The 27,682-nt window shown below is 40.0% G+C and overlaps 1 protein-coding gene across 3 annotated transcripts; it reads left to right on the plus strand.

The window, feature by feature from the left end:
• chrnb3a (cholinergic receptor nicotinic beta 3 subunit a) lies at positions 1-27,611 on the plus strand. Of its 3 annotated transcripts, none has more exons than XM_052019722.1 (6): positions 1-202; positions 7,416-7,567; positions 14,175-14,219; positions 15,059-15,168; positions 24,029-24,914; positions 25,933-27,611. In XM_052019722.1, the coding sequence occupies exons 1-6, from the start codon at positions 148-150 to the stop codon at positions 26,089-26,091; spliced, it is 1,407 nt and encodes a 468-aa protein (XP_051875682.1). In that variant the 5' UTR covers positions 1-147; the 3' UTR covers positions 26,092-27,611. The 3 variants fall into 3 exon arrangements, with proteins under 3 accessions (XP_051875682.1, XP_051875685.1, XP_051875683.1); XM_052019725.1 differs by having other exon boundaries at positions 24,704-24,914; XM_052019723.1 differs by lacking the exon at positions 1-202 and adding an exon at positions 571-605.
• The last annotated feature ends 71 nt before the right edge of the window (positions 27,612-27,682 follow it).

Here is a 27,682-nt window from a genome sequence, read left to right on the forward strand (position 1 = left end):
GATTCGCTTAGATCCATTTGCTTTCTGTTCCTCTGAGCTGCCTCCTTGTCTACATGTGGCTCAGAGAAGTTAAACTGCAGTTTCAGGCTGCGGACTAGACGGAATGCAAGGCTGGCAGTTTGTAACGGCAGCATTTTAAGAGGTGACATGCAGTTACTTCTAGCCCAGATAATGTGTGTCCTATCCCTGCCTGGCACCACAGGTAAGTGCCTGCATCTCCGCTGCTAAGTGCCTAATTTGCAAATAAATCAGACGGGAAATATAAGAATTTTACGAGTTTCAATCCTTGGTAATCGCTCGCAGGTAGCAGTTAAAAGATAAATTAGGCTTGGGTGAAGAGCAGGCGCATGAATTTATAAGACTGGCGTGTCTTGGACTCAGCGACTGAACAGGAACCAGCTATAAAAGATGGAGAATTATGTCAATGGTTTGGGAAATATTTCTAGTGACTTCACTCGCGCAGACATGCCGAGTTTACTGGCTTATATTTACGTAAGTGTTTTGTTTACTAGTCAATTGCTTAACCGCCAGATTAATAATCAGGACGCAGGTATCAGGATTTGATGGCAGGCCAGTTTGCCGCTGGAGGATGCTGGATTCTCGATGTAAGTAAGATCGGAGGGCATGGTACAGATATATAGGAAATTCTTCAATTCATCCCAGATCGCACAGGCAGTGCACTGCTTATTTTAAGGGGTTAATGTCGCCGAGAATGTGCAGGCTCTTTCTAAACAAATGGTAAAGTAGATTATGTAACTAAACACAGCAAGGTCTCGGGGTCTGGGAGATGAATTTTCAGTTGATTCCGCACACCACCATCTGGATGCTTCTTAATCTGATGATATTTGAAGTATATTCACCAACAAAAACGACTGGTTTGCATTCAGAGGCTTTCAAAAAAATATTGTTCAGGACACAGCCGATAGAAGAATAAACGCCAAAACATGGAAACATCCAGTACATACATTAATTAAGTACCCTTGTGAATGAGCAGTAATATCTGGAATAAAACTCATTCGCTTCAGGTTGTCAGTGGAACTGAAATAATAAAATAAAAGCCCAGTGATTCATTTGTGGTGTCTAATTTAATCTCTGCTTTATACCATAAGGCACAAGAACATGAGAAAATAGAGACAGGAGTAGACAATCAAAGCCTGCCCCACCATTCAATATGATCATGGTGGATCTCTGCTGGCCTCAGTTCCTCTTCTGTACCAATTCCTTATAACCCTCAACTCTTTGATCCTTCAAATAGTTATCTATCTCCATTTTAAGTACATCTAATGATCTGGCCTCCAGTAGTGAATTCCAGAGATTCACTACTCTCTGAAAGAAGAGATTTCCACGTAATTTAGTTTTAAATGATCGGCCCCTGTCTTATGAGTATGACCTCTTGTTTGAGACTGTCACACCAGTGAAAACATCTCAACATCTACCCTGTCAAGCCCCCTTAGGATCTTGTATATTTGAATAATGTCACCACTCATTGTTCTAAACTCTGTGGAATACAGGCCCAAAACAGTCTAGCCTCTCTTAATGGGACAGGGATAAGAATAATGCTTTACTCCATTCTGGAGTATATTGAAGCATTCTGAATTGAGCGCTCAGGTGGTGAACTCCATTTAATTTTAATACAACCACCCAAAACAAATAAATGAGCTAACTGTGCACGGCAAGTAAAATGTTTATATAAAGATAGATTTAATACATTATATGTATATTTAATATAACAATGAAATATTCACAACAAAAATCAACAATTTTAGCATTTTATTGACTTAATTTATTAATACTGGTGCAAACAATTACAGGGCTAAGATTGTTTATTTTTCTTCTCTTAAAACTCGACAAAAAATTACTGCTATAGTTATTGTATAATTGTGCGGGTGTATGTGAAGTACACTTGATATGAAGAGTTGACTAAAATAATTTTATTTTATTTGTTTCCTTTTACTCTTTGAATTTTCCTTACTTATATGAGTTCCTTTGAGTCACAAACCCATTTCCTAAGGCTACAGCAATGCCACCTAGATGTAGCATCATTCTTCCTCATCTTTTATTCCTCCTCTGACAGTTTAACCATGTTGCATCTTGCTTTGTACAGCTGCAGATTATGTATAATTTGTTGTCAGATGGTTCATTGCCTGACTGCACTAACTCTACCAAACCCATGGATGGCTACCTAAAAATGCCCAAAGTCATCTTGTATTACTTGAAAAGAGTTTATGATATTGATATAAAATATATGCAACCTGCTGAAACATTTTCAATATTTTGGATTATTTCCTTGTTTTGCATTGAGTCATAGAGCCATAGAGCAGTACAGCACAGATACAGGCGCTTCGGCCCAACCAGTCCATGCTGACCACAGTGCCCACCCAGTTAATCCCAATTTCTGGTGTTCGGCCTATATCCCTCTAACGCCTGCCCCTCCATGTACCTGTCCAAGTGCTTCTTAAATGATACTATTGTACCTGCCTCAACCACTTCGTCTGGCAGTGCATTGCATATACTCACCCACCCTCTGTGTGAAAATTGCCCCTTAGGTCCCTTTTAAATCTTTCCCCTCTCACCCAAAATCTATGTCCCCTAGTTTTGGACTCCCCTACCCTGGGGAAAAGACTGTTACCATCCACCTTATCTATGCCTTTCATAAACATTTTTATAAGGTCACCCCTCACTCTCCTACGTTCCAAGAAATAAAGACCCAGCCTTGCCATCCTCAGGCACTCTAGTCCTGGCAGCATCCTCGTAAGTCTTTTCTTCACTCTTTCCAGTTTAACCATGTCTTTTCTATAACAGGTTGATCAAAACTGTACACACTACCTCAAGAGTGGCCTCATCAATGACTTATGCAACTGCAGCATAATGTCCCAACTCCTATACTCAATGCCTTGACTTATGAAGGCCAGCGTGGTAAACACCCATTTCACCACCGCATTCAACGAACTATGCACTTGTACTCCTAGGTCCTTCTATTCCATTACACTCCCTAGTGCTCTACCATTCATAGTATAAGTCCTACGCTGCTTTGACTTTCCAAAATGCATCACCTCACACTTATCTATATTGCAATCCATTTGCCACTCCTTGGCCCACTTCTCTAACTGATCAAGATCCCTTGTAATCTACGACAACCTTCTTCACTATCAACAACATCATCAACAAGCATATTTCTATTTTTATCCCAAAATTGAAAATAATTCTTTTTATATTGAATTTTGCAGCACAAGCGGTTTGACTCAGCTGGCTTATTCTGATTTTTTTTCTCTCTGCTAACTTGAGCCCTCCTACTTTATCTCACCCTTACCATGTGCCCTTCTATTGTTTTCTCTCTTATGCACTCAATTAACATCCCTTCATTTACCTCAACCAACTACTCAGTTAACAAGTTTTTCTTATACAGACATTATAATGTAAACATGAGAATGCTTGATGGTTGGTTTGAATTCAGCAAGTTTAATCTCTGATAAGACATAATAGAAAGTTCTGCTGGGACGTCAGAAAAGAAACATTAGATTACATTAAATAACATTAGTAGGTTATTAATGGAAACCCATTATTACTAAATTACCAAATTCTAATATATCAGCCAAATTTTTCAGGTCCTTGTTGTTGGGAAACACTTTACAGAAAAGATTCAGCAGCATTTCCAGCATAATTGTCAGTAAAACTGAATCCTTTGAGAGCAATTGGCTTATGTTTTTGTTTTGAATGATCAAGAATGTGCATGAATGTTGCTTTAGTACACTTAACCTGTTTTATTAGCTCGTCAGTACAGCTGATGATATCCAAGGTAAAGTGAAGTCATTCTGCAATTATGCAGTTCGAAGGATGTAACAGGGTTTCTATTTACTCAAGTCACCTTACAAGCTCATCCTCACCGCTATATCCAGACCCATGGCTAGAGATGGTAGATGCTCAGTGCAGATCTGAAAGCTGATATGATAAACTGGCTTTCATCATATTTTAAAGTAACCTTGGACAAATGTCACTTCAAGAATATTGGATGGTATTGCAGAACACTGATGTGCTGATCAAATAGTTTTGATGCTGACATTTCTGCTTCTGATACTTATTATCTGATACTTAACTGATGATGTTATCAGTCTCATGGTTTCTACTTATGTGTATTTAGCACCATTACCGTGCACAGTAACAAGCATTGCATACTGTGTTGTGTTAAAATATCTTCACTTCAAAAAGCTATGTATTATTATTCTCAGAATAAGAATACACTATTTTCAGTGGCAGGAGGGTCATTAAGAAAAATTTTAGTTAATTCAAACTAATTGGGGAATGAAGCAGAAGTGGCAGGAGGACTAAAGCAATCATTCACTGATGTCATGGTATGGAATGCACTAGCTGAAAAGGTGGAGGAAGCAGATTCAACAATAATATTCAGAAGACCACAGGAAAGCAGGGAAAAATTACAGGGTTGTCTGAAGTGGCGGTCAAACTCCTGGCACGAATCCAGTAGGTCAAATTGCCTCCTTCTGTTCTGTATCATTCTCTGATAATTTCTGTAAACATACTTGCATCTCATTGATGACTATTGCAATCTTCATTGTGATTGTCAAAGTCATTTTATGTTAAGCCATGGTTCTTTAACTAATGAAACCTGGCTAATTGCTGAACGAAATTGTCCTCGTTGTACAACAGTCATAGACATGCATCAAAAGCATGAAGCATCCTTGAAGTTCATCACGAAAGCTGCCACTGGGGAAAACATTAATTTTGTTGAGTTAATAATATTACTTGTTATAGACAACAAATGCATTGAACGATTAAAGCCTGCCTAAAGGTTCAGATGATGATTGGAAATTACTGCTACTTTTCATCAAAAATTAATGATGACATCTGAAGTTATTATCTTTGCTTAAAAACAAACTTCAATGTATTAACTAAAGAATTTAGCTTTGTACAAAATCTATTTATATCCATATTGTGATCTCTGTATTACACATTTTTGTCAATCATATGGTCGTGCATGTATTCATGCCATTAACCTGTCACAGGCTATGACATCCTCACTTCAACATTGCATTGGGCAATACCTAACTGGAAAAAAATGGAAAAAATTATGAAAGGCTTCAGGCAGGAAAGAGTAAAACAAAAACGTGAAATATTATTATTTGTCAGATGGTCATTATAAATAACAAATTATTACTTTTAACATTATACCTAATTTTGACTACAGTATTAGAACAGAACCAATGAGTTATGTTTGCATTAGTCTTTTATCAAAATAATATAAAATAATGGAATTGAGGATGAATGAAGATGATTACTTCTTTTGCTGGAACATTAAAAGAAGAAATCTTATGTAGAGTCATAGAGCAATACATACGGATACAGCCCCTTCGGACCAACCAGTCCACGCTGACCATTGTGCCCACCCAGCTAGGCCCAATTTCCTGCATTCGGCCCATATCCCTCCAAGCCCCGCCCCTCCATGTACCTATCCAAGAGCCTCTTAAATGATACTATTGTACCTGCCTCACCCACTTCCTCTGGCAGCTCATTCCTTATATTCGCCAACCTCTGGGTGAAAAAGTTGCCCCTCAAGTCCCTTTTCAATCTTTCCCCTCTCACCCTAACCCATGCCCCCTAGTTTTGGACTCCCTTACCCTTGGGAAAAGACTGCTACCATCCACCTTATCTGTGCCTCTCATAATTTTAAACACTTAAGTTTAAGTTTTAAGTTTTATTTACAGCATGGTAACAGGCCCTTCCGGCCCAACGAGTCCGCACCGCCCATTTTTTAAACCCAAATTAACCTACCCGTACGTCTTTGGAATGTGGGAGGAAACCGGAGCTCCCGGAGGAAACCCACGCAGACACGGGAGAACGTACAAACTCCTTACAGACAGCGACAGGAATTGAACCCCGATCGCTGGCACTGTAATAGCATCGCGCTAACCACTACGCTACCGTGCCGCCATTCTATACTTCTATAAGGTTGCCCCTCATTTTCCTACGTTCTAAGGAATAAAGACCCAGCTTGGCCAACCTCTCCCATAACTCAGGCCCTCTAGTCCTGGCAACATCCTTGTAAATCTTATCTGCACTCTTTCAAGTTTAACCATGTCTTTTCTATAACATGGATAACTGCTATTGATTTTTCAGGTAGACTGGTCTTAAATTAAACACTTCTGATTTTTCGAAAGAGCATCCTTGACAAAGAAAACACTGGGTATAGAAAATAAAAATAGACTTTAAAAAAGTCTGATTGCTTGTTATTTTAATTATCAACCCCTGCATCAGGTAGTTGCATGTACCTTGCATGTGTCGGATTTGGATTAAGTATAACCTCATGATTATTTTAGTTTTACCTAATGAAAGGGTTAAACGTTGCTCATTACCCAGGATGCTTTAGGAATTAATTTGTCAAGATAGGTGAGACTGTGGTCTAGTTGTTTCCTAAAATAGGTGAATAAGATCTGTGTATCTTGAGTTGTGTTCAAGTCCGCATAGATAAAATGTAAACTGCACAATTTTGAGATTACAGCTCAATAAGCAAACACAGATTGAAAGTAGTGGTCTGAAGGAATCACATCCTTTCTTAGCATTTTGTAAACAGTTACACTTGTCATGCCTTAATTACTTATCTGTCCCAGAACTTGTGACAAATGAAATATCTCGAGTGTCTTTGGAAAGCTATAGATTCAAGATTAGTAAAGAGCAAATTAAGGTAATTTGAGGAAACAAAACATGGTAGTGTTACTCTGCATGTCCACTGCCAAATGTATTGTGTATCTGGATTTGATCCAATACTATTAAATAGAGAGGCATGCAAACTATATCATAGACCCATAGAGTTATATAACACAGAAACAGGCCCTTCAGCATAACTGGCACGTGCCAACAATGGTGCCTTCCCAAGCTAGTCCCACTTGCCTGCATTTGGCCAATATCCCTCTGAATCATTTTTATCTATGAGCCTTTCCAAATATCTTTTAAATGTTGTAATTGCACCTACCACTTCCTCTAGCAGCTTGTTCCATATACCCACTACCCTCTGCATGAAAAACTTCTGAACGATGTTAATAAATTCTGGTCTTTCAAGCCATGTAGCTTACTCCGACTTCTATTTCTTATGTCCCAAGGGTGAGACCCTTTGATCCCCAAAATAGCCTTAATACTATTCTCTGGGCACTGCAAGGCTTTGTTTTGCTCCATTCAATCCCCAGAAACCACAGAATGGATTAATGGAGGCTGAGGTACAGCAACACTTTCCTCTGTCTCTTTTCTCCAGATCTTTGTATTTGAAAGGTGTGTGTGTTTCCTTGTGGTGAATTTGACCTGCCTTTTTTTCCAAGTGCCTTGTTTCTGGAGCACTGTCGTTTCAGTCTTTTGTCTTTTGCCATTTGATCATCATGATTGATGTCCTCTTCTATTGTGCTCTGTTCCAGCTGCTAAAACAATGAAGTTCCTTGCAGAGATGGAAGACACCCTGCTGAAGAACTTGTTTCGAGGATACCAGAAATGGGTTAGACCAGTTAGAAACTGCAATGATACAATAAAAGTAAAGTTTGGACTTGAAATCTCCCAGCTTGTTGATGTGGTAAGCTACTTTATGAGTAGGTATCTTCAGAAAATGCATCTTTACTGGCAGTTCAGAGTATGTTTTTTAAAATCAGTTTTTTTTCCTACTCATTGATAGGATGTGAGTGTTACTGGCAAGGTCAACATATATATACATCCATAAATGCCCCTTGAACTGAATAGCTTGCAGGGTTATTTCATTGGGCAGTTAGAGTCAACCACATTAGTGTGCAATATAATATACATGCACAGGCAGCATATTCCTTTCCCTAAAGGATATCAGTGAACTTGATGAGTTTTTAATAACCCAATAGTTTCAGCATCACTGATATCAGCTTTACATTCTAAATTATATGAATTTAAATTTCATTGCTGTATTGGTGGGATTTAAGCTTGCACCTCCAGATCAATAGACCAGGACTCTGGAGACTAAACCAATAAATAAACATGGCCTGTAACTGTAGTCAAGCACAGAAACATAGTAAATAGGAGCATCAGTGGGCCATCCATCCCTTTAAGCCTGCTCCACCATTCAATATGATCAGAACTATCTCAATACCATAGTCCTGCTTTCTCCCCATTCCCCTCAATGCCTTTGTATCTAGAAATCTATCTAGTTCCTTCTTAAATGTATTCAGCCTCTTAGCCTCCATCACCTCAGTGATAGAGAATTCACAGGGTCACCACCCTCTGAGTGAAGACATTTCTCAGTCTTAAAGACTTCAACTCAGTCTTAAATGCTTTACCTCATGTCCTGAAACTGTTGCCCTTGATTCAAGACCACCCTTACCCCCAAGTCAGGGGAAACATCCTCTGTGTGTCCAGCCTGTTGAGCTCAGACAGTATTTTGAGATGAGATCACCTCTCATTCTTCTAAACTCTGGTGAATACAGACCTAGTCAAAGCAATCTTTTTTTAACAACAGTCCCAGCATCCCAGGAATAAAGATTAAGGCCTTGTCCAAATGTGACTGATAATTGTGATGTTCCTGAATATATGACATGACTGAAGTTATTTGACATCCACATGTTGATGTATCAGTGCTTAAAATATTTATCTCAGAATTTGTTGCAGAATATATTTACCAACCACATCTTTGCACTTCAGGAAGAATTGGGGTTATGCACATCAGTGATGAATGTGTACCCACATTAAAGCTCATTGACTGTATACTATCTGCAGTCTTCATTTGCACAGAATGAGTGTCATGTTAAGGTATTAGGTCTACAAGATGCCTGATCATCTGTCTCAAAATTCAGCCAATTTGAGAGGTTTCTGATGAGGACCACTCTCATACTGCTGGGATCAATGGTAACTGGCAGGAAGTGTAATACAAATGGGCTACAGGTATTGCAGCAAAGAAGGGTGGTTCTACTAATGCACCAAGCTAAATCTGCACAGAGGAAGATGGCTGAGCTGGTTAACGAAGTTGAGCAGATCTGAAGTATCCAACTCAAAGTCAAAACATGGAAGATCCAGTGACTGGCTATCCAGTGATTTACAAAGGTGAGTAGACTCTCCTTGTAACAACTTACTGTCTCTTTCTTCAGGAAATATATATATAAAGCAGGATTTAGTGCAGGGTTTGCTCTTCTATTTCTCTTCATTACTGAAGGGCCATGAAGAGAGGCTCTCAATATTCCATGTCCCATAAGTGTCTCAGTGTCCCCTAGTTTTGTGTCTGAAAAAAATGGAGACATTGCATAATCATCTAGCAAGGGTCATTTTCCTTTCCCCCATGGCTACACTTTCTTTGCATTGGTAACAAAATCAAAATGCTCTATATTTTTGGATATGTTAAGACATTGTCTTGGCATTATGGTCTAACTATCTGTCCTTTCTTCTTCCTTTAGGTTCTGGCCAGTGTAAAAGGCAAGGATAACAATGCCACTGTCTTCTATGGCATATCACAGAAGGTTGCACTGAACACTCTCCTTGCCCCAGCACCCTGGAGAAGGAAATTAGAGGGTCTAATGAGATAATGTCCCATCACTTCCCCTCTGGGAAGACCACAGGTCTCAGCAAGGTTAAGATTAGCTCCATTATGTGGACAATGACATGTGTGGTGATGTAGTTTTCTAACTGAGCTATGAGTGCAAATCATAGCCTCATCTCCCATTTTCATCCAGTCATTGTCTAACCAATTCAAACAACACTGCAGATGTTGGAAATCTGAAACAGAGATGCTGGAAACACTCAGCAGGTCAGGCTGTGCATTTGGAGAGAGAAACAGAGTTAATGTCTCAGGTCTGACATTTCCTGTTTTTATTGTCTGAGCAAGTTGAAGGAGAATTGGTGTGGAATGGCATCATCTGGTTGCTTCCTCGGTCATGGAATTTGCAGAATGGCATGGATTCCATCCAGAAGTTTTCTTCAAACCATGACATTTGTAACAGATCTGTGTTTACTCTTCAGTTATGTCTCCAGATGATGAGGGCAATGAATAAAGCTCAGGAACACAATGCTTTGGTAACTTGCTTTGCACAGGATTGGCGACAGATTGGATTTGAGAATTGTTCCAAATATTGTACATTGGTTAACTAAAGAAAATTAAAATATCTTAAAATATTTTGAGGATTTTTTAAAATGATTCATGATACATTTGCCTTCACTTCAGTCGTTATTTTGTTTGGTTGGAATGTTTCTACTTGCTTTCCAACCTGCATACGATACCTGGATGCATTTCCATAAGCTGAGGCAAGATCTGTTTGGAAAATACAAACCCATGCAAGAATAATAAGACCAGAATGCAACAGACTCAGAGCCCACACAGAGTCATCTCATCAGATGTCATCTATTTTGCCCATTCCACATTACTACCAGTTTTAGGAAAATATTTGCATGTTTACAGCATACATTTAACTTCAGGGATCTTCATCAATGTATTAGAATTTTCAATGCTTTTAATATTTTGGGGCGGACAGCACAATGCACCCTATACTCCATCGGATTAGTCGCACAGATTGTACTGCTGCCTGTCAGCCCTCCACTGTTCAGTACATATCTGTGAAAATGTGGAATAGTCTGGAGGTCTAACACTAGCATCTCTGGCCTCCCACTCCATTACTGGACTCACCAACTGAATTCAGTGGTGATTCCAGTTCATCACAAGCTGAATGACTAGATTCACTTCACACTTGGCCTGGTTGCCTCATGGCCTGATCAACCTCACAGAAGGGTTATAGAATGAAGAGCTTTAGCCTGCCCCAACCTGCAAGTGTGTGTGGCTGGAGGAATAGCACGGAGGCCAACAGCAGATTAGATCATTTACAGTAGAGTCCATTTATTTTTGGTGTTCTGTAAATGCACTGTACTGCTTTCTCACTAATCTCAGTGTGCTAGACAAGGATGCCTTGCACGAATGTTTTATTATCATTTACTATCACTAGTGACTCATGAGATTGTGGTAATGGGTCCTCTGAACTGCTGCAGTCTGTGGTGAAGGTGTTGTTAGGTGGAGCTCCAAGATCTTGGCTTGAAGGCAAAGTCGAAGTCATGATGGTTTGTGACTTGCAGGAGAACAGAAGTGCAAGGTCAAGGCAGGACTGTTGCAGGTGGGGCGATGAAGGCATATTGCACAATGTAATTTGCAAGAGCCCCAAGTGGATTTAAGGCTGTACAAGTAAGTATTTCTGTTCTGGGGTCACGAGTGAAGAGTGGATACTAGGGTAAGGCTACAGAAACACCATGCAACTGCACCCCAACACAAATCAGTACCTACCCGGAGCTGAGCAAATATTTTCTGCAAAGATACCTACTTTTCACAAAGATGAAACTTATTAAAATCATTTTACTGAAAGTTTTAAGAATAAGTGAATGGTATGTTGTCATGTTGTAGGCTTACGTCACCCAGGGTGAAGGTTACAGCAGTGCCTCCAACCATTTGCATTTCAGAATTCAGAGCCATTGCATGTCAGAATACTTTGAAGATAGACTGAACCTTGTGTGATACAGTAGCCTTATATGTAGTTCATTTTTGTTTTGTTTCCATTGAAATGTCTTTAAAGAAACAAATTGCAAAGCTTGTCAAAAAGCCATGCTTGTTGGGAACCTGCCTTGGTGATACATTGCATGCCCAATTTGTGAGTTGGGCAGTTTACAATGAGACTTTTTAAAGCCATCCAGTAAAAAAATCCTGCAAAATTTATTTTCATGAAACAATGAAATGGTTAAAATTCCTTCACCTTTAACACTTGTTTGGGAAACTTTTTGAAGAAATACACAGGTGAAACCGATGCAGGAGTAGGAAAGCACTACTCACTGCCCACTCCCCATCCCACCCATTCCTACCATAACTCCGCCCACAACAAGTTAACTCTTTCTGAAAAGCAAAATCTGCAGATGCTGGAAATATGAAATAAAAACAGAAAATGCTGGAGATATTCAGCAGGTCATGCAGCATCTGTGGAGAAAGAAACCGAATCAAAACCGAATCAACCTTTAAAGTTGATGACCTTTCATCAGAGCTAGGAAAATTTAGTAAACAACAGCCTGTGTTAAGTTGCAGAGTGGGGTGGGGAAAGGAGAGACGAAAGGGAAGTCTTTGACGAGGTGGAGACCAAGAGTGACTGAATGACATAAGCTTTGGTGGTGTTGGCTGAGAGAGGATGGTGAAAGCTCATTAATCATAACCAATCTGCTTGAGGAGGTGCAAATAGAAGGAGGTGAATGACGACAGAGGAGAAAAAAAAACATTGCTGGGAACTGTGAGATACAAAACACTGCAGCTGCTCGAAATTGGAAATAAAAGAGAATGTTGAAAATACTTAATAGGCCAGCCAGCATCTGTGGAGACAGAAAAACTAAGCTAATGTTACAGTTTGCTGACCTTTTAGCAGAAGTGCACAATTTTGATACAACTGGAAAGGCCGAATATCTGATATCATTAAATTCAGTGTTGAGTACCTGGGCTGTAACATACCTAGTTTGAGGATAAGATGCTGTTCCTCATCTAACCTGCACTCTGCTTCAAGGTGAGAACATCTCATGAGCACTAAATTGGAACAATTACAAGTGAATTATGCTTTAATCGGGAAGGGTGCCTTGATGACGGGAAGGGACAAGGGAAAAGACAGGCGTTGCATGGTAACATGAGAAGTGCTTTGAAAGGAAAGTGCTTGTTGGTGGGAAGTGAACCCAAGAGTAGTGCAGGGAATGATCAATTTGGAATATTGGGGGGTTGGGGGGGGTGGAATGTAGTGGTGTAAAGATGTGATGGCATCACATTGATAGTGGCAGAAATTACATACTAATCACTTAGCTGCACCTTTGATTTTCAGGAATTAATGGAAGAGTTGCTCAATGAGAAAATGAGTTCAGCCAGCTGAAGGAGGTTAGTGCTGGAGGGAGAATAGATTTGTTGAACATGATGGGTAGAAGGTGACGTTAAGGGACTCCTGGGTGCGAAGAGAGTGAGTGAGAGCAGAAATGTGGGAAATAGAGAAGCAGTTGAGAGTCCTGTCAGTTATGGCTGAGGGGCAGTTTCAGTTTTAAGAAAAAGGAAGTTATCACAGAAGCACTGGTGCGCAAAGTCTTGTCATCAGAACAGATAAAACAGAGCTGGAGAAGATAAGATAAGATTTCTTTATTAGTCACATGTACATTGAAACACACAATGAAATGCATCTTTTTGCGTAGAGTGTTCTAGGGGGCAGCACCGACATAGCATGCCCACAACTTCCTAACCTGTACGTCTTTTGGAATGTGGGAGGAAACCAGAGCACCCGGAGGAAACCCACGCAGACACAGGGAGAACGTCCGAACTCCTTACAGATAGTGGCCGGAATTGAACCCGGGTCGCTGGCGCTGTAAAGCGTTACGCTAACCGCTACACCATGAAATAAAATAAGTAAAGCTTTAGTCAGAATAGCTGTGGGATTCCTTGGGCTTGCAATGGATGTTAGTGGCTAAATTATCTCTTGAGATGGACGTAAAGACGTAAAGAAAAGGAAGACAAGAGTCATAGACAGATCATGTGAAAATGAGAGTGGGTGGAAATCGCCAGCAACCATGATGAAAATTTTAGTTCTGTACACGAACAGGGAACAAGAAATAGAGGTGAGGGAGGGGTCCTGATTAGGGCTGAAATAAGAACAGTTCTATGTTTGGCACAAAGAAACAGATGCAGCTTGGACCCATGTGGGTTCACTTAGATGCACCTTTGATTTTCAGAAATTAATGGAAGAGTTGCTCAATGAGAAAAATAGGTTCAGCCAGCTAAAGGAGGTTAGTGCTGGAGGGAGAATAGATTTGTTTCAGTTCAAAGAGAAATGAAGGGCCATCCTGATGCATGCCATTCTGTGCATGCGGAGGAATTGGATGTCCATGGTGAAGATCAGCTTGTTGGAACCAGGCAAATGGAAACTCTCCAAGTGGTGAGGGTGTCAGAGATATCATGGATGTAAATGGAAAATGACTGGACAAGGGGAGAAAGAATAGCATCAAGGTACAAGGTGAGATTTTTGTCCTTGGACTAACTCCTTATATCAAAATTGCTTAACCCAAATTGCACTGGACTCAAAACTAAAAAGAAAATGTTCAACTCTAAAAACTTTTGCTCAGGTTGCATAATTCAAATAAAAGCTTAAGATTATATTGTATTTGCCTGTCTGTTTCTCTTGTTGCAGGATGAGAAGAATCAGCTGATGGCAACAAATGTTTGGTTAAAGCAGGTAAGGATATCATTTCATGGCTTCTGATTGGGTGTGATTCCATGGGACAGTTCATCCCTATTGTCAGGCTGGACAATTAGGAGCTTCCGTTAGACACAAATCAAAAAAGGCAAGCTAAGTATTCCATCTTCTGTTCTCAAAGATGGCAAGCAATGGGTTAAAAATCCAGACATACCATCAATCAGCCAAGGACGTTTGTGGATGCACTGCATTTCTGTTTTTTGATATTCACTTCCTGGCTCTTTCCAGTCATGTTGTTGTTCCTTTTCTGTTCCCATCCAATGAAAGAAAGTGAAGGGTGTTTAGTTAGAAAAAATGCCATTGCGAGTGGAAGGATTTGATTATAACCAGAAGAGCCTTAGTTTCAATATTTTCATTAGCCCTGCAGTTTAATTCTGTTCCTCTGAGAAAATACCTAATTTCTACTTGACAACTGCACATTTGAAATTGTAAACACAAGGTCAAATTTAGTTTTTGATTAATGATGACAGTCACAACCTGCTCAAAGTAATAAAGGTTAACAATTTTATTAAAGATGCTCATAAAAAGATTCATGCATGCATAATAATCAAGAGCCTGACAGAATAAAATTCTATATGAGAAATCGTGGGTGCTGTGATGAAATGTGTCGGACCATCTCATTTGTTGGATCATTACCTTTAGGAAAATAGCATTGCTCTATCTGTTGAACTTTCCTTTTAACTTGGTGTTGAATATGAATTTATGAATATTTGATGTTAATTTATCACCAATTATCTATGACACACAACCTGTTTAAATTATTTCATCTCTATTTCTAGATTTTCTTTTCATAACATGATTACCCTTTGGTATTGTAGGAGTGGAATGACTATAAGCTGAGCTGGAATCCAGATGATTATGGTGGCATTAGCACGATCAGGGTTCCTTCTGAGTCCATTTGGCTGCCTGACATTGTCTTATATGAAAAGTAGGTATTGAACATTTCTCTATCTTCCATGAAAAGCAAATTTTAAAAAATTTTGTACTGGCGGGGGTTCATGATATAGCATTGGATGAGGCTCATAAGGGTCCATAGTAGAGAGGGTACTGGTCTATGCAGTACTCAAATCCATCTTGCCAGTGGCACCACAGGATGGATACTCATTCTTGGTTGCTTATGTTTAATATATAAGGGCTGCACATTGTACTCTACTCCCAAAATTTCCATGACTACAGTTGAACTAAATTTTGGATATGGTATATGTCATTAATGAATATGTCATGTATGAAAATAATGTCATCAATCAATCAATGCCTGCCACATGCTCCTGTATAACCAAATTCCCAGTTTAGAGATGACTGTTTCAACTGCAGAATATACTAGTACAGGGTTAAAGACATGGACCTATAAACATTGTTCTTTACACTTCTTTGTTTCTGATGTTGAAAACATTTTAACAACATCATTAGCAGCTGTGTGTCCTAATTTGATGGCGAAGTCTAATTTGAATATATGCAATGATCTGGATAATGTAACATGATGGAAGCATAGCCTACTCATGACATATTTGGTCTTGAGCACATGGCTGCAACCCACAATGGTGTCGAAGGCACTATGGAATTGGATTGTGCATTTTCACAACACAAAATGTGGCATCAATGATCAAGACTGGGCCTGGGTTGGGGTAGAGGGTGCGGGGAAGCAAACTAATGGTCAAAAGCCTAGGAAGGCATGGGAGAAGCATTGAACATTTAGGATTGGGGCCAGGATCAAGTTGATAGGGTGGGGTTACTGGCTCAAGTCAGCCAATTAGGATCTGGGATGGGGAAGTTGAATAAATTGAGGTGGCCATCAGGGCTGGGGACAAGGTGGGGTAAGATGGAAATCAATTGGACAGAACTTCATCAGGTTCAGTAGTTCACGGTTAGGGCTGGGGCTGATTGGATGGTTTGTGGCAAGGGTGTTGGACATAGTTTGGTGGGGGGTGGGTGTGGTGGAGAAGGTGGTAATGGCTGATGTCATGCAATGAAGGCACAATTGTCCAGGAATGACCCACGATAGGAGCATCCTGACAACATGGACTAACTTCTCAGACATTACTTAAGGAACAATGTCATTTAATGCATACCTGTTGCTGAAGTTGAATTGGATGTTCAGACATAGGAAATACACCAGAAAGCATCTGGTTGAGTTTCTGGATGGATGCAAAATTATGCAGAAAAAGTTGCTATTGCATTTCACTCTGGGAAAAAAGTTCATTTTCAGTCACTTGGTAGTGCAGTCAAAAGTGATACAAAGTCTAAAATCTAGGCCTGTTTAGGGCATTGAATTCAGTCCTGGGAGGCACTCCTTGGGTTGTATTGACTATGAAGGAGATGCAGAGCCAATTCATCAAAATGACACTTTTGCTAAATGTGGTATGTAATGAGGACATATTACTTAGATGAGTATTGTATTCCCTCAAGCACTGAGGATTAAGGGCTTATCTAATTGAGGACTTTAAGATGAATAAAGGAATCAGTATGCTAAGAGAAAGTGCTTCCCCAATTGCAGAATCCAGGTTCAAAATTAGAGCTGGTCCATTCGAATTAGTCTTCAATCCAGGTAAAAGGTCTCAACCCAAAATATCAGCTGTCTATTTCCCTCCATAGATGCTGGCTGATCCACTGAGTTCCTCCAGCATTTTGTTTTTTTGCTCCAGACTCCAGCATCTGTAGTCTCTTGTGTCTCCTTAAAATCAGGGGACAATTTTTTCACACAGGGACTTACAAAAATATGGAACGATCTCCCCAGAAGATATTGAGCCTGGGCAGTGGGGTGATCAAATGACAATTTTAAAACTGAGATTGCCAGGTTTTCATTGTATCCAGGTTGTAAAGGATAATGCAGTTAAATGGACGAGCAAAACACTGCAGCTGCTGAAAATCTAAAATAAAAATGAAAAGTGCCTGAAACACTGATCACGTCAGAAACCATAAATGGAGAGAGATACAAGGTCAACCTTCATCAGAATCAGGAAAGTGAGAACACAGGTTTTAAATTGAAGAGGGTGGGAGGGATGGAGAGAACAGAGGAAATGTCTGATAGGATAAGTTAAATGGAATTAACCTTCAGATCAGTCTAGGTAGAAACAAGTTTTTATTCCTTAACTCCTTCCACCAATTAATTTAAACTGATTTCCTCTGTTGACTTAAATAGAATCTCTCTTCAATAATCTTTTTCCAAAAGAACCTTCTTGTAGGCTGGTAACAATTAGGTGCTGTAAATGTCCCTCTTCTAAGATTGGTGCTTCACACTTACACAGCATTGTACCTGAACTGAAAATTTTCAGGCATTTCCTATGGTCAGGGCCGATGTAGGCAAGTTTATTCAGAGTTTTAAGGGGGATAAGGTGGATACAAGTTCACTATCAAACTGTAAGGTAGAGAAGGCTCATATCTCTGAATGGCCTGCTCCATTGGTGTGTTCATATGTAACATGCATAATTATCATTACTTTGTAAGAATAGAAACAAACACTTGGAAAAAAACTAATATCTCCTGATTTTAAAAAATCAGGAGGGCTTAGTTATGTGACAAAGGAAATCTCTGCTTCAGAGCTATACCTTTCTTGGATTTGTCTTGTTTTCACAAAAGTAGAACAAAGTAGAAGGGCAGTATCATCAGTTTCATCTAATTGATAATGACTATTCATAGTCCTTACAAAGTGAGGACATTTGCATCACAAAAAGCAAAGGCAACATGAATGTTGGTTACTGGATAGATAAAGGTGTCCCCGTGCATTTCTGGAAAATTTGCATTTAGTGTGGTGAAGTTGCCGTATGTTTGTCAGCTTGTCCTTCATAACTTGCCTTTGGACCAAATGACAACTTGCACACTGACAGAGAATTATAGTTGACAGTATATCTGTCTGCAGGGCCATCCTCTCCACCTGAGAGCAGTCCATCAGCTGAAGGACATAATGTGTGCATGGACTTACATAACATGTACGAGCCTTTGTCTTGCACTGAAACAGGTCATTTGATTTACCTGCTCCATGGTGGTGCTTATAATCTGCACAAACCTCCTCGTACCTGTGTTTGCTACTCATAGCAAATTCCTAAACATATTCAGCAGCAAAGGTTGTCACCAGACTGTGTGGTATGCTTGTTGCATTCACTTCCCATATAAGCTATGACTTTTCAGTAAGTTCCTCGAGGCCCCAGTCATTCTGATTCACCCATCCCACTGCCTCATGCTCATCAGAGCCTTGATTTATGATCGAAAACAAATGCAAACAGACAATTCAGAGATGTTTGATTTCATGGGTATTGCTGCATTAACACTGGCATACTCAGATCTGGTGAGTACTCACTCTTACCTCGTTAGTCGTGATTCAGTCGCAGCACTCTCACCCCAGAGTCATAAGATTATGGATTCACATTCCCCCTTAATCTATATTTATGTAGTACAGATGGAGTGCTGAATATTGAAGAAGCTGTCTCTTCACTGAATCACTATGGGGGAATACACTGATCTTCAGCCAGTGATCCCACAGAAAACCATCAGTTATCTGTGGATGTTAGGTCAGCTAGCCTAGGGCCTCCAAACCTGTATTATTCCAGTGTGGAGCTCAGAGGCCAGAGCTCAGGTGCTGCTACATCCAGCTCCCATGCCACTGGGCTCTTTGCTCAGGCAATTAGCAGGACACAAGCTGGTCTGAGGGGCAGATGGCTTTAGGTCAGCTGTGGCCAGTTTAAATAGCATGACAGCATAACAAGGCCGCTCAGAACAAGGCTGCTGATCTTGATTAAAAAGATAGGTACAGGTAAGGGGTTTGTTTATTTTTCTTTATTTTACTTCATGTTTTTGATTAATTTTTAGTAATTGAAGGTATTTTAAATACATTCTTTTTTATAATTTTCATTTTATTTGATTATTTAAATCTATGTGAACAGTTTCTAATTGTCTCTGATAATCAGAGGTGCTTAAAAACAGTTAAAAAAGAGGACCTTGAGACTGTAGGTGCTGGAATCTGGAGCAACAAACAATTTGCTGGAGGAACTCAGTGGGTCAGTTAGCATCTGTGGGGAGAAAGAGACTGTTGACGTATAAAGTCGAAACTTGAATCAGGGTTTTGACCCAAGATGTTAACAATTCATATCTCCCCACAGATGCTGCTCGACCTGCTGAGTTATTCCAGCAGATTGTTCATTTATCTTGTGTAGAGATATATGGTTGAAAGGCCATCATGATGTCCTGGGGTGGAGCCTCAAGGTCCACTGCCTCAGGCCTAGTCATCAGTCGTGATTCACTCCACCTTGTAACCAAGGCTCAGCTCATAGCCACAAAACACCGTTTCAGGTGCACAGAAAAAATTCCTAGAGCACTGTTCAGATAGAAGTAGGACAGGGTCATGGCTGGATATCTATCCCTCAAGTACCATCAGAAGCCAATTATCTGACCATTTACCCCAGCAATATTCCTCTTCATTGTTTCTCTCTGTCATGATATATGTACATCTTCATTGCGATGTTCCAGTTAACTCCTTTAGAGTGTGATAAAGTATAAAAACTGCACAATTGTTTATATTTCAAAAAACCTTTTCCTTGCTCTGCTATTTCCCTCTTAAAACCTGGCATGATTTTGAAGCTGCTCCAAGCTGTTAATCCATTTTGACAACAGGGGTAATTGTTTAAATGATGGACACTGGCAGAATCAAGAAATTGGAGTCACATGGTTGACAATGAAAAATGGGAGAATAAGTGGATGAGACAATGTGTGTTCAGCAGTCTTCAGAATGGTTGACATCAGTTAGTAGTTAGTTGATTGCAGAATATGCCTTTCTGATATATGTCAACACTTTGTTGATACTGAGATGTGACTCCCAGACAGTATCATGCATAGATAATGTGAACACAACAGAAGTATGAATACAGCACATGCACAATGGCTGTTTTGATAGTAGTAAAAAGAAATAAAATGCTGTATTACCCTGATGTTTGAAAATGGTGGACTGGACATGATTGAGTCACACATTCAGCAAGCAATATGAAGTCACACTGTTAATCACCTAGAAAATGATGAGCTGGGTGAAAATTCAAGGCAGAGCAGGAGGGAAAATTCTGCTCTAGCTCCCTTATGCAAATACAGACTAGTTCCAAAAATTGTGTTAATTGTGCTTAAATAATAAGGGAATCTTATAAAGTACATAGGGTGGAAATTCATTCTTGGTAATAGCTGCTAAACACACAAAATAACTGAGTGTTCATATTATACTTTGCTTCTAAAATTCTGTTTAGGAATTTCAAAAATGGGGTGTGATATACAGCTGATGCCATTTTTAAAAAGTGCAGGTGTTACAGATGCGGGAAAACTGAAAGAAAAATATTCAGCAGGTCTGTGCAAAGAGAAACATAATACTTCAGGGCAATGATATTTCATCAGAACTAGAAATCAAACATGTTTTAAGTTGCAGAGATCGAGGAGTTGTGAAGGGAACAAAAGGATTGTCTGTGATAGGGTAGAGACCGAGAAAGACCAAATTACACAAAAGGCAGTGATGCTGGCTGAGATGTGGTGGGGTGAAGGAGGGGGGGGTGTGGTGTGAAGGCTTGTTAATTGCAGCTGATCTGGTCAGGAGGAGAGTTAAATAGAAGGAAAAGAGGGGAGCCAGGGAGAGAAAATCAAAGATTTGTGAGATACAAAACACTGAAGTTGCTGAAATATAAGGGAATGCAGGAAATACCCAGACATCATCTGTGGAGAGAAGAAAACCGAGTCAATACTTGCTGACTGATAAAGTGCTGTTCCTCAAAATTATGTGACACCACATTGGAACAGTGTATGAGGCCAAAGGCAGAGAGGTAAGAGTGGGAGTAGGACAGCTTCATACATTGAGCAAAAGCAACCAAAGATGAAATTCTCCCCACACTCTGCAGATGTCTGCTCAGCATTCCAGAGGTACTTGTTTGAAGATGCAACCTGCCTAAAGAAGCAAGGGATGACTTGGTGTTGGTGTGATGCTGTCCTCTGGCAGAGCCTGATATAGGAGCAGGAATAAGCTGTAGAGCCCATCGAACTTACTCTGTTCCATCAGGTGATGATTTGAGCTTCACATTCCAGTTTGACCTCCATAATGCTGCCAATTATGAATTAGCCTCAGCGTCCGATGAAGCAAAGGCCACCATTCAGAATCAGTTAGAAACAAAATTCCTCCCTCTGCCATCATAGAGCTGATTGGTGATCAGGAATATCACAACACAGGGAGCACTACTGCCACAATTATCTCATCTCATTTTCAGCAAAACCTTGGAATTATTGCTTTAGCAAAAAACTGAATTAATAATTTGTCAGCCCTGGGAACAAGTTTGTTGATGGCAGCTCCATTATTGCATCAACTTAAAAGTTATCTTCTTTGACATGATGTTTAGTCATCTCTGCATGCCCTCATCTTTACCATGTTTAGGTCTGCTTTGAACATGATGTTTCACAATGGTTTCTACAAGGATATTGTGTGCATCTACAAACTTTTAGAATCACAAGAGAAAAGACAGGAGAATTTTAAAGACACAAGAGATTCTGCAGATGCTGGAATCTGAATCAACACACACAAAATGCTGGAGGAAGTCAGCAGGTTGGGCAGCATCTATGGAGAGAAATAAACAGTCAACGTTTCGGGCCAAGACTCTTCATCAGGACTGGAAAGGAAGAGGGCAGAAGCCAGAATAAGAAGGTCGGGGGAGGGGGAGGAGTACGTGCAGGCAAGGGATAGGTGAGTTCAGGTGAGAGAGGGAAGGTAGGAGGGTGGGGGTGGGGGGGGGAGAAATAAGAAGATGATAGGTAGAAGGGGCAAAGGGCTGAAGAAGAAGGAATCCGGTAGGGGAGGGCAGTGGACCATAGAATTAAGGGAAGGAGATGGGGAATAGTTAGGCAGGTCATGAGGGCAGGAGAAGGGGAAAGAGAAGGGGGAAGGGGGTAACAGGAATAAGAGAAGACAAAGGAAAAGAAAGGGGGGATAAGAGGGGAAGGGTTACCAGAAGTTAGAGAAATCGATGTTGAGGCTATCAGGTTGTTCACTATCAAGGTGAAATATGAGGTGTTGTTCCTCCAACCTACGTCTGGCCTCAATGTGGCAGTAGAGGAGGCCATGGATATACATGTCGGTATGGGAGCGGGATGTGGAATTGAAGTGGATGGCCACCGGGAAATCCTGGCTTTTGTGGCGGACGGAGCCAAGGTGCTCGACAAAGCGGTCACCCAATCTGCGTCGGGTCTCACCGATGTAGAGGAGGCCACACTGGGAGCACCAGATGCAATAAATGACACCCTTGGATTCACAGGTGAAGCGCTGCCTCACCTGGACGGACTGTCTAGGGCCCTGAATGTTGGCGAGGGAGGAGGCTTTTGCTCAACGGCAGTATCTAGTTAGATGGTTTTGAAACATCTATCCGTACAGAGCAACTACTATTGAACAAAGGTGCTTTAAATCCAGTGTTGATCAGTTTCGCCATAACACAGCAGGTTTTGTTTCTCATCTATTGGCCTTGACTGCCATTGGTGAAAGCCTTCATGGTGGCATCCAAATGGCACTGCTGATAAGGAGAATCAACCCTGGGCTCTCTTTGTCTTTGGCAATGGGATCAAAGTACCCCATGACACCTGGTAAGCACCTTGCCAGCTGTTTGTCCTCAGGCAACATCATTATGATAGTTTATCTCCTCCTGATCACAAATTGGTGGCTGGTCTTTCTCAACATTAGCACAACGAATGCACTTGGAGTATTGGCTGTGATGCACTTGATCGTGAATTCGGAAAGATTGTTATCGACATTCAAGTCCTTTCTTCAGTGTTGTACAAAAATACAAATTTAAGGATTGGTTTGTAAACTCAAGCAGGTCACAGACCCAAAACCTTCTCTTCTACATGGATCCTGCCTCACTTGCTGAGTCATTCCAGCAATTTCTGTTTTTCTTTCAGATTTCCAGCATTTGTAGTTTTTCTTTTTCTTTTCACAAACGCAAGACTGATGGATTTCTCTTGGGAAAGCCTGTGATTCCAGAAGCAGGGAATTTCCAGGGGAACATTCTACTGGAGGTAGATTTTGAATTAAATGGCTAGCAGTGTGCAAGGGACCAGGTCGTGCTGACTGTGACTGGTAGGTTAGAACAGAACTGGCAGCTTTCAGCTATTCAAACCAAAGTCTTGGACCTGCTGTCTGATACAGTGGGTGGAATCAATCACTACACTGTTGCTGAACTCCTGAGAAATCCAAACACTCAGTCTTATTGAGATTCCCCAGCATTAGACTGAGGAAGTGCCTCTAATCCTGTGCTCAGCTGGTGCAGGAACTAACACTCGATTGATATTGTGGATTCACTGTGGATTCTATACCTGGGGATTAGGAGACAAGAGGGAAGGTCAAAAGGGATTTTGATTTGGTTTAATGGTTTTAATTATTCCTAAGAGTTTTAAAGTATTTTTACAAAGCATTAAACATTTTCATTCTCTTAGAATAAGATTTACTTTAATTTTTAACAGTTCTAAAATTTCTTTGGCTTTTACATTTAAAAACCATTAACATCAATGATGGCTTTAACTGAAGGCAAAAGTTCCAACTCAGACTTTGCTTTCTGTCAAAGCCTATTGGGGCAGGACATCTGCTTTTCACCACCACAGTCTATTCACTGTTCAGGCCTCACAATTGTACACATGGATTAACCCTCTGCATCCAGGCCAGGTAAGCGTGAACAGGTGGGGGCCATGACCCTTCAGTCTTGTCAATGGGAAGCGTCCATCATGAACCAGCCCAGTATCATGTTGCTGCTTTCTGCTCTATTATGCTCACCTATTTGTTTTGTTACCTTCAGTGCAGATGGACGTTTTGAATCCTCCCTCATGACAAAGGCTATTGTGAAATACAATGGGACAGTGAGGTGGACGCCTCCTGCGAGTTACAAGAGCTCTTGCACAATAGATGTCACCTTTTTTCCGTTTGACAAACAGAACTGCTCAATGAAATTTGGATCTTGGACCTATGATGGTGGATTGGTTGACCTGATTCTAGTGGATGAAGATGTGGACCAGAAGAATTTCTTTGACAATGGAGAGTGGGAAATCTTAAATGCCACTGGGATAAAAGGGATAAGAAAGGATGGTTATTATTCCTATCCATTTATCACCTATTCTTTTATACTGAGGCGCTTGCCTTTGTTCTACACATTGTTTCTGATTGTCCCTTGCCTTGGCTTATCTCTTCTAACTGTCCTGGTATTTTACTCACCATCAGACGAAGGGGAGAAGCTATCACTATCCACTTCAGTTCTAGTTTCCTTGACTGTGTTCCTCTTGCTTATTGAAGAAATAATCCCTTCCTCCTCAAGGGTCATCCCTCTGATTGGTGAATACTTATTGTTCATTATGATCTTTGTCACCCTCTCGATCATTGTTACTGTCTTTGTTATAAATGTACATCATCGATCCTCAACCACTTACCACCCCATGGCTCCATGGGTCAAAAAGCTATTCCTTCAAACCCTTCCTAGGCTTCTGTGTATGAGGGGGCATACTGACCGCTACCACTGTCGGGGAAGTGCTCCCAATAGTCCAAAGGGAAAGCAAAGAGCCAACGAGAAGCATCGTCACACTTCGGCAAAGAGCGATGAAAATGCAGCAATGGTGGCCATCCTAGAAAAGGCTGCTGAGTCGGTGAGATACATCTCAAGCCACATAAAGAAGGAACATTCCATTCGTGAGGTAAGGGCATTGTGTGCAAAAAACATACTGGTGGTTGTCACAATAGAGTAATACCATTAAGATGTATTCATTGCAACTTCATTCAATGACTCTGGATACAATTTACAGCAATAAAAATAACCGATCATTTAGTAATTGTGATCACTGAGATCTCTCTTGGGAAGACTCTGCCTCAATTTTCTCTTCATTCTTCCATTTCAAAAAGTTCCTCTTTTATGTGCTCCAAAACTGATTTTTGATGAGAGGGCAGCAAAGTGACCTGCTGAGATTGCTTAATGAGTATTGGTCCTGACCAGTTGGTAAGACATTCTAATACACACATATGTGCATTCTTTGTTTATCTCAAACTAAGAGAACTCAACCTAAGGTGGACTTGGAGTTCAAATGCCATGCATTGGATCTCCCTCCAATGTCCCAAATTCAAATCCAAGAAACCTGTCATTTGAACTTTGGGTGTAGATTGTCAGTTTTGCCATTAACCAGAATAATTTGTGAAAATGGCCCATCCAATATTGCACTGTAGGTTGAATTTAATTGATATCAGATGTCTTTTCTGTTTCAAAGGGAAAATGGATGCTGATTTGTAAGTATTTATAGTAAAGGTATTTCTATTAAATTCACTCATATGTAATAGGTTGCACATCATAAATTAGCCCCAATTGGCAATAATTAGAGCAATGATCAGGATTTTTAAAATAGCAGTTTGCATGTCCTTTCTCCAGGAGTCTGTCAATTCATCCTTAATGTCCACTGAATAGTGCCATTCATTAACCTGTTTTTCTCGAATTACCAATATTTGATGCACGTAATCCACTGTTCACTGAACTCCTTATCCCCTGATGCATCAGAAAGGCAGCATAGTCGATAAAGGAATTGGTGGTTTGGTGGATGTACATCTCTCCATCCCTTTTAGCAATCCAGTATATATTTCAATCTTCCATTTATAAATCTCATGTTTTCGTAGGATGTATTAATAATGCTCAGATTATGTTTTTAATAGTGCTTTCTTTCTTTTCAGGTTGTGGAAGACTGGAAATTTGTAGCTCAAGTTCTGGACCGGATCTTCTTATGGCTATTTTTGCTAGTGGCCATTCTTGGATCAGTGTTGATATTTGCACCAGCGCTTCGAATGTGGGAGAGCATTGTCATAATGCCCAGTGTAAACTATAATAATTAACCTAAGATATGGCCCATTAATGTTTTGGAGCTGGTTTGCTAATGTATCACTTGTTACTAGATTCAACTATATTTTGTAGAAAGAAAATGATTTGATAAGTAGTCACTTGAAAGGCATGGGAAAATACATCCACATAGGTAACAGGCAGGGTTTTCATTAGGTTGCTGCAGAAGTACCAAAATCATTCATCCTAAGAACTTTAGTGGCAAATTATGTGCAGCGCAAATTAGATTTCCGTGTATTTTGAAAAGCTGATGGAAGAATTAGATGTTGGCCTTGTCACAGACTGACCGCACTCACCAGAATGGATCAGTTGTTGCAACAAGTATCCACTAATCACACCTGTCTATGGGCCTTTGAGTGGAAACATGGGGAAATAGGAGCAAGAGTAGGCCTTTTGGCCCTTTTAAGTTCATTCTTCCATTCAATACCATATTCCTGCTTGTAAATTTAGATTCCTTTAGATACAAGCTGTATAGAAACTTCAAAATTTATTCCTTTTCATTAATGACCATTGTTAACTGGCATGACTGGAAAATAATTCTGTGTATGTTTTTGAAGTCATTTTCAGTAAGTTAAAACTTGAGGGTGGTGCTTGGGACACTGAAAATTCTTATTATTTTATGATTTCCCCTATTTTCAGCCACATTAATCAAACTGCATCCTGTATATCACTTTTAAACATAACAAAGGATAGATGTAATACAATTGTTAAAAATTCTGTTCAAAAATGCTGTCAGGATGAACAGCTCCATGGAAAACTTTCCATTCATTGGTAGATAAATGAGTTTGAATGGAAACTTGAGGAAAAAGACAACTCTGACAATTAACTCCATTTTGAGCATATTCTGCACCCAGATTACCCATTGTATTCAAAGCAGAACTCTGCATGATGTATTTCATCACCTCAATGTTGTGGCCACAGTTAACTTCAATACTTTATATTTTGATTGGTGAAAGAAAAATTCTGCAGTGGAATCATATAGTCACTGTCAATGTTCACATATAGATGCATGGACACATTTATTATATGAATCATATTAATATATTTTTGGCAAAAGGGCACAGCCTTGAGGATTTTACAGAACAAAAAATGTATTAACTATGTCATTGGACACTTTGCCATGGTTTGATTGAGCAGTCACTGATAATGGTCACTTTGTTAAAAAGTACCAGCAAATTAGGTCTTCTTGGTTAAGTTAATGATGCTGGCTATTTAGTTGCTCTGTTTAACAATGCTCTACCTTTAGAGAATAAAAATGAGAAACCTTAGGTCTATTGCCATTGGTTCATTCATACCTTCACCACTTCCATGTTATGTGCTGCCTTGTTTCAGCTGAGTTTGTTGCTCTAAATCACAGTCAGGATTTCAAAGAATTGAGATGCACATATAATTTATGCTTTCTTGAGTCCTGGCTTTATTCCTTACAGCTGGATTCACTTATCTTGCAGTCTACAAACCACGTTAATTTGTATATCAGTGTGCTTCAGTAAAATAAAGTATTCTCGTGTTATGACTATCTTCTAGTCTGTTGCTTCTTACGTTCACATTGAATAACAGTGACATTTTTTTAAAGTAACATGGATCCTT

The sequence above is a fragment of the Pristis pectinata genome, chromosome 7 (genome assembly GCF_009764475.1).
Source record: "Pristis pectinata isolate sPriPec2 chromosome 7, sPriPec2.1.pri, whole genome shotgun sequence".
In the NCBI taxonomy this organism is placed as follows: domain Eukaryota; kingdom Metazoa; phylum Chordata; class Chondrichthyes; order Rhinopristiformes; family Pristidae; genus Pristis; species Pristis pectinata.

Excerpts from the sequence above, each read along its gene's own strand:
- chrnb3a (XM_052019722.1), top strand. The coding sequence starts at position 148 with ATGCAGTTACTTCTAGCCCAGATAATGTGTGTCCTATCCCTGCCTGGC. Across the intron at positions 15,169-24,028 it reads GACATTGTCTTATATGAAAA|TGCAGATGGACGTTTTGAAT; the intron begins GTAGGTATTGAA and ends TGTTACCTTCAG. Across the intron at positions 24,915-25,932 it reads AGGAACATTCCATTCGTGAG|GTTGTGGAAGACTGGAAATT; the intron begins GTAAGGGCATTG and ends CTTTCTTTTCAG.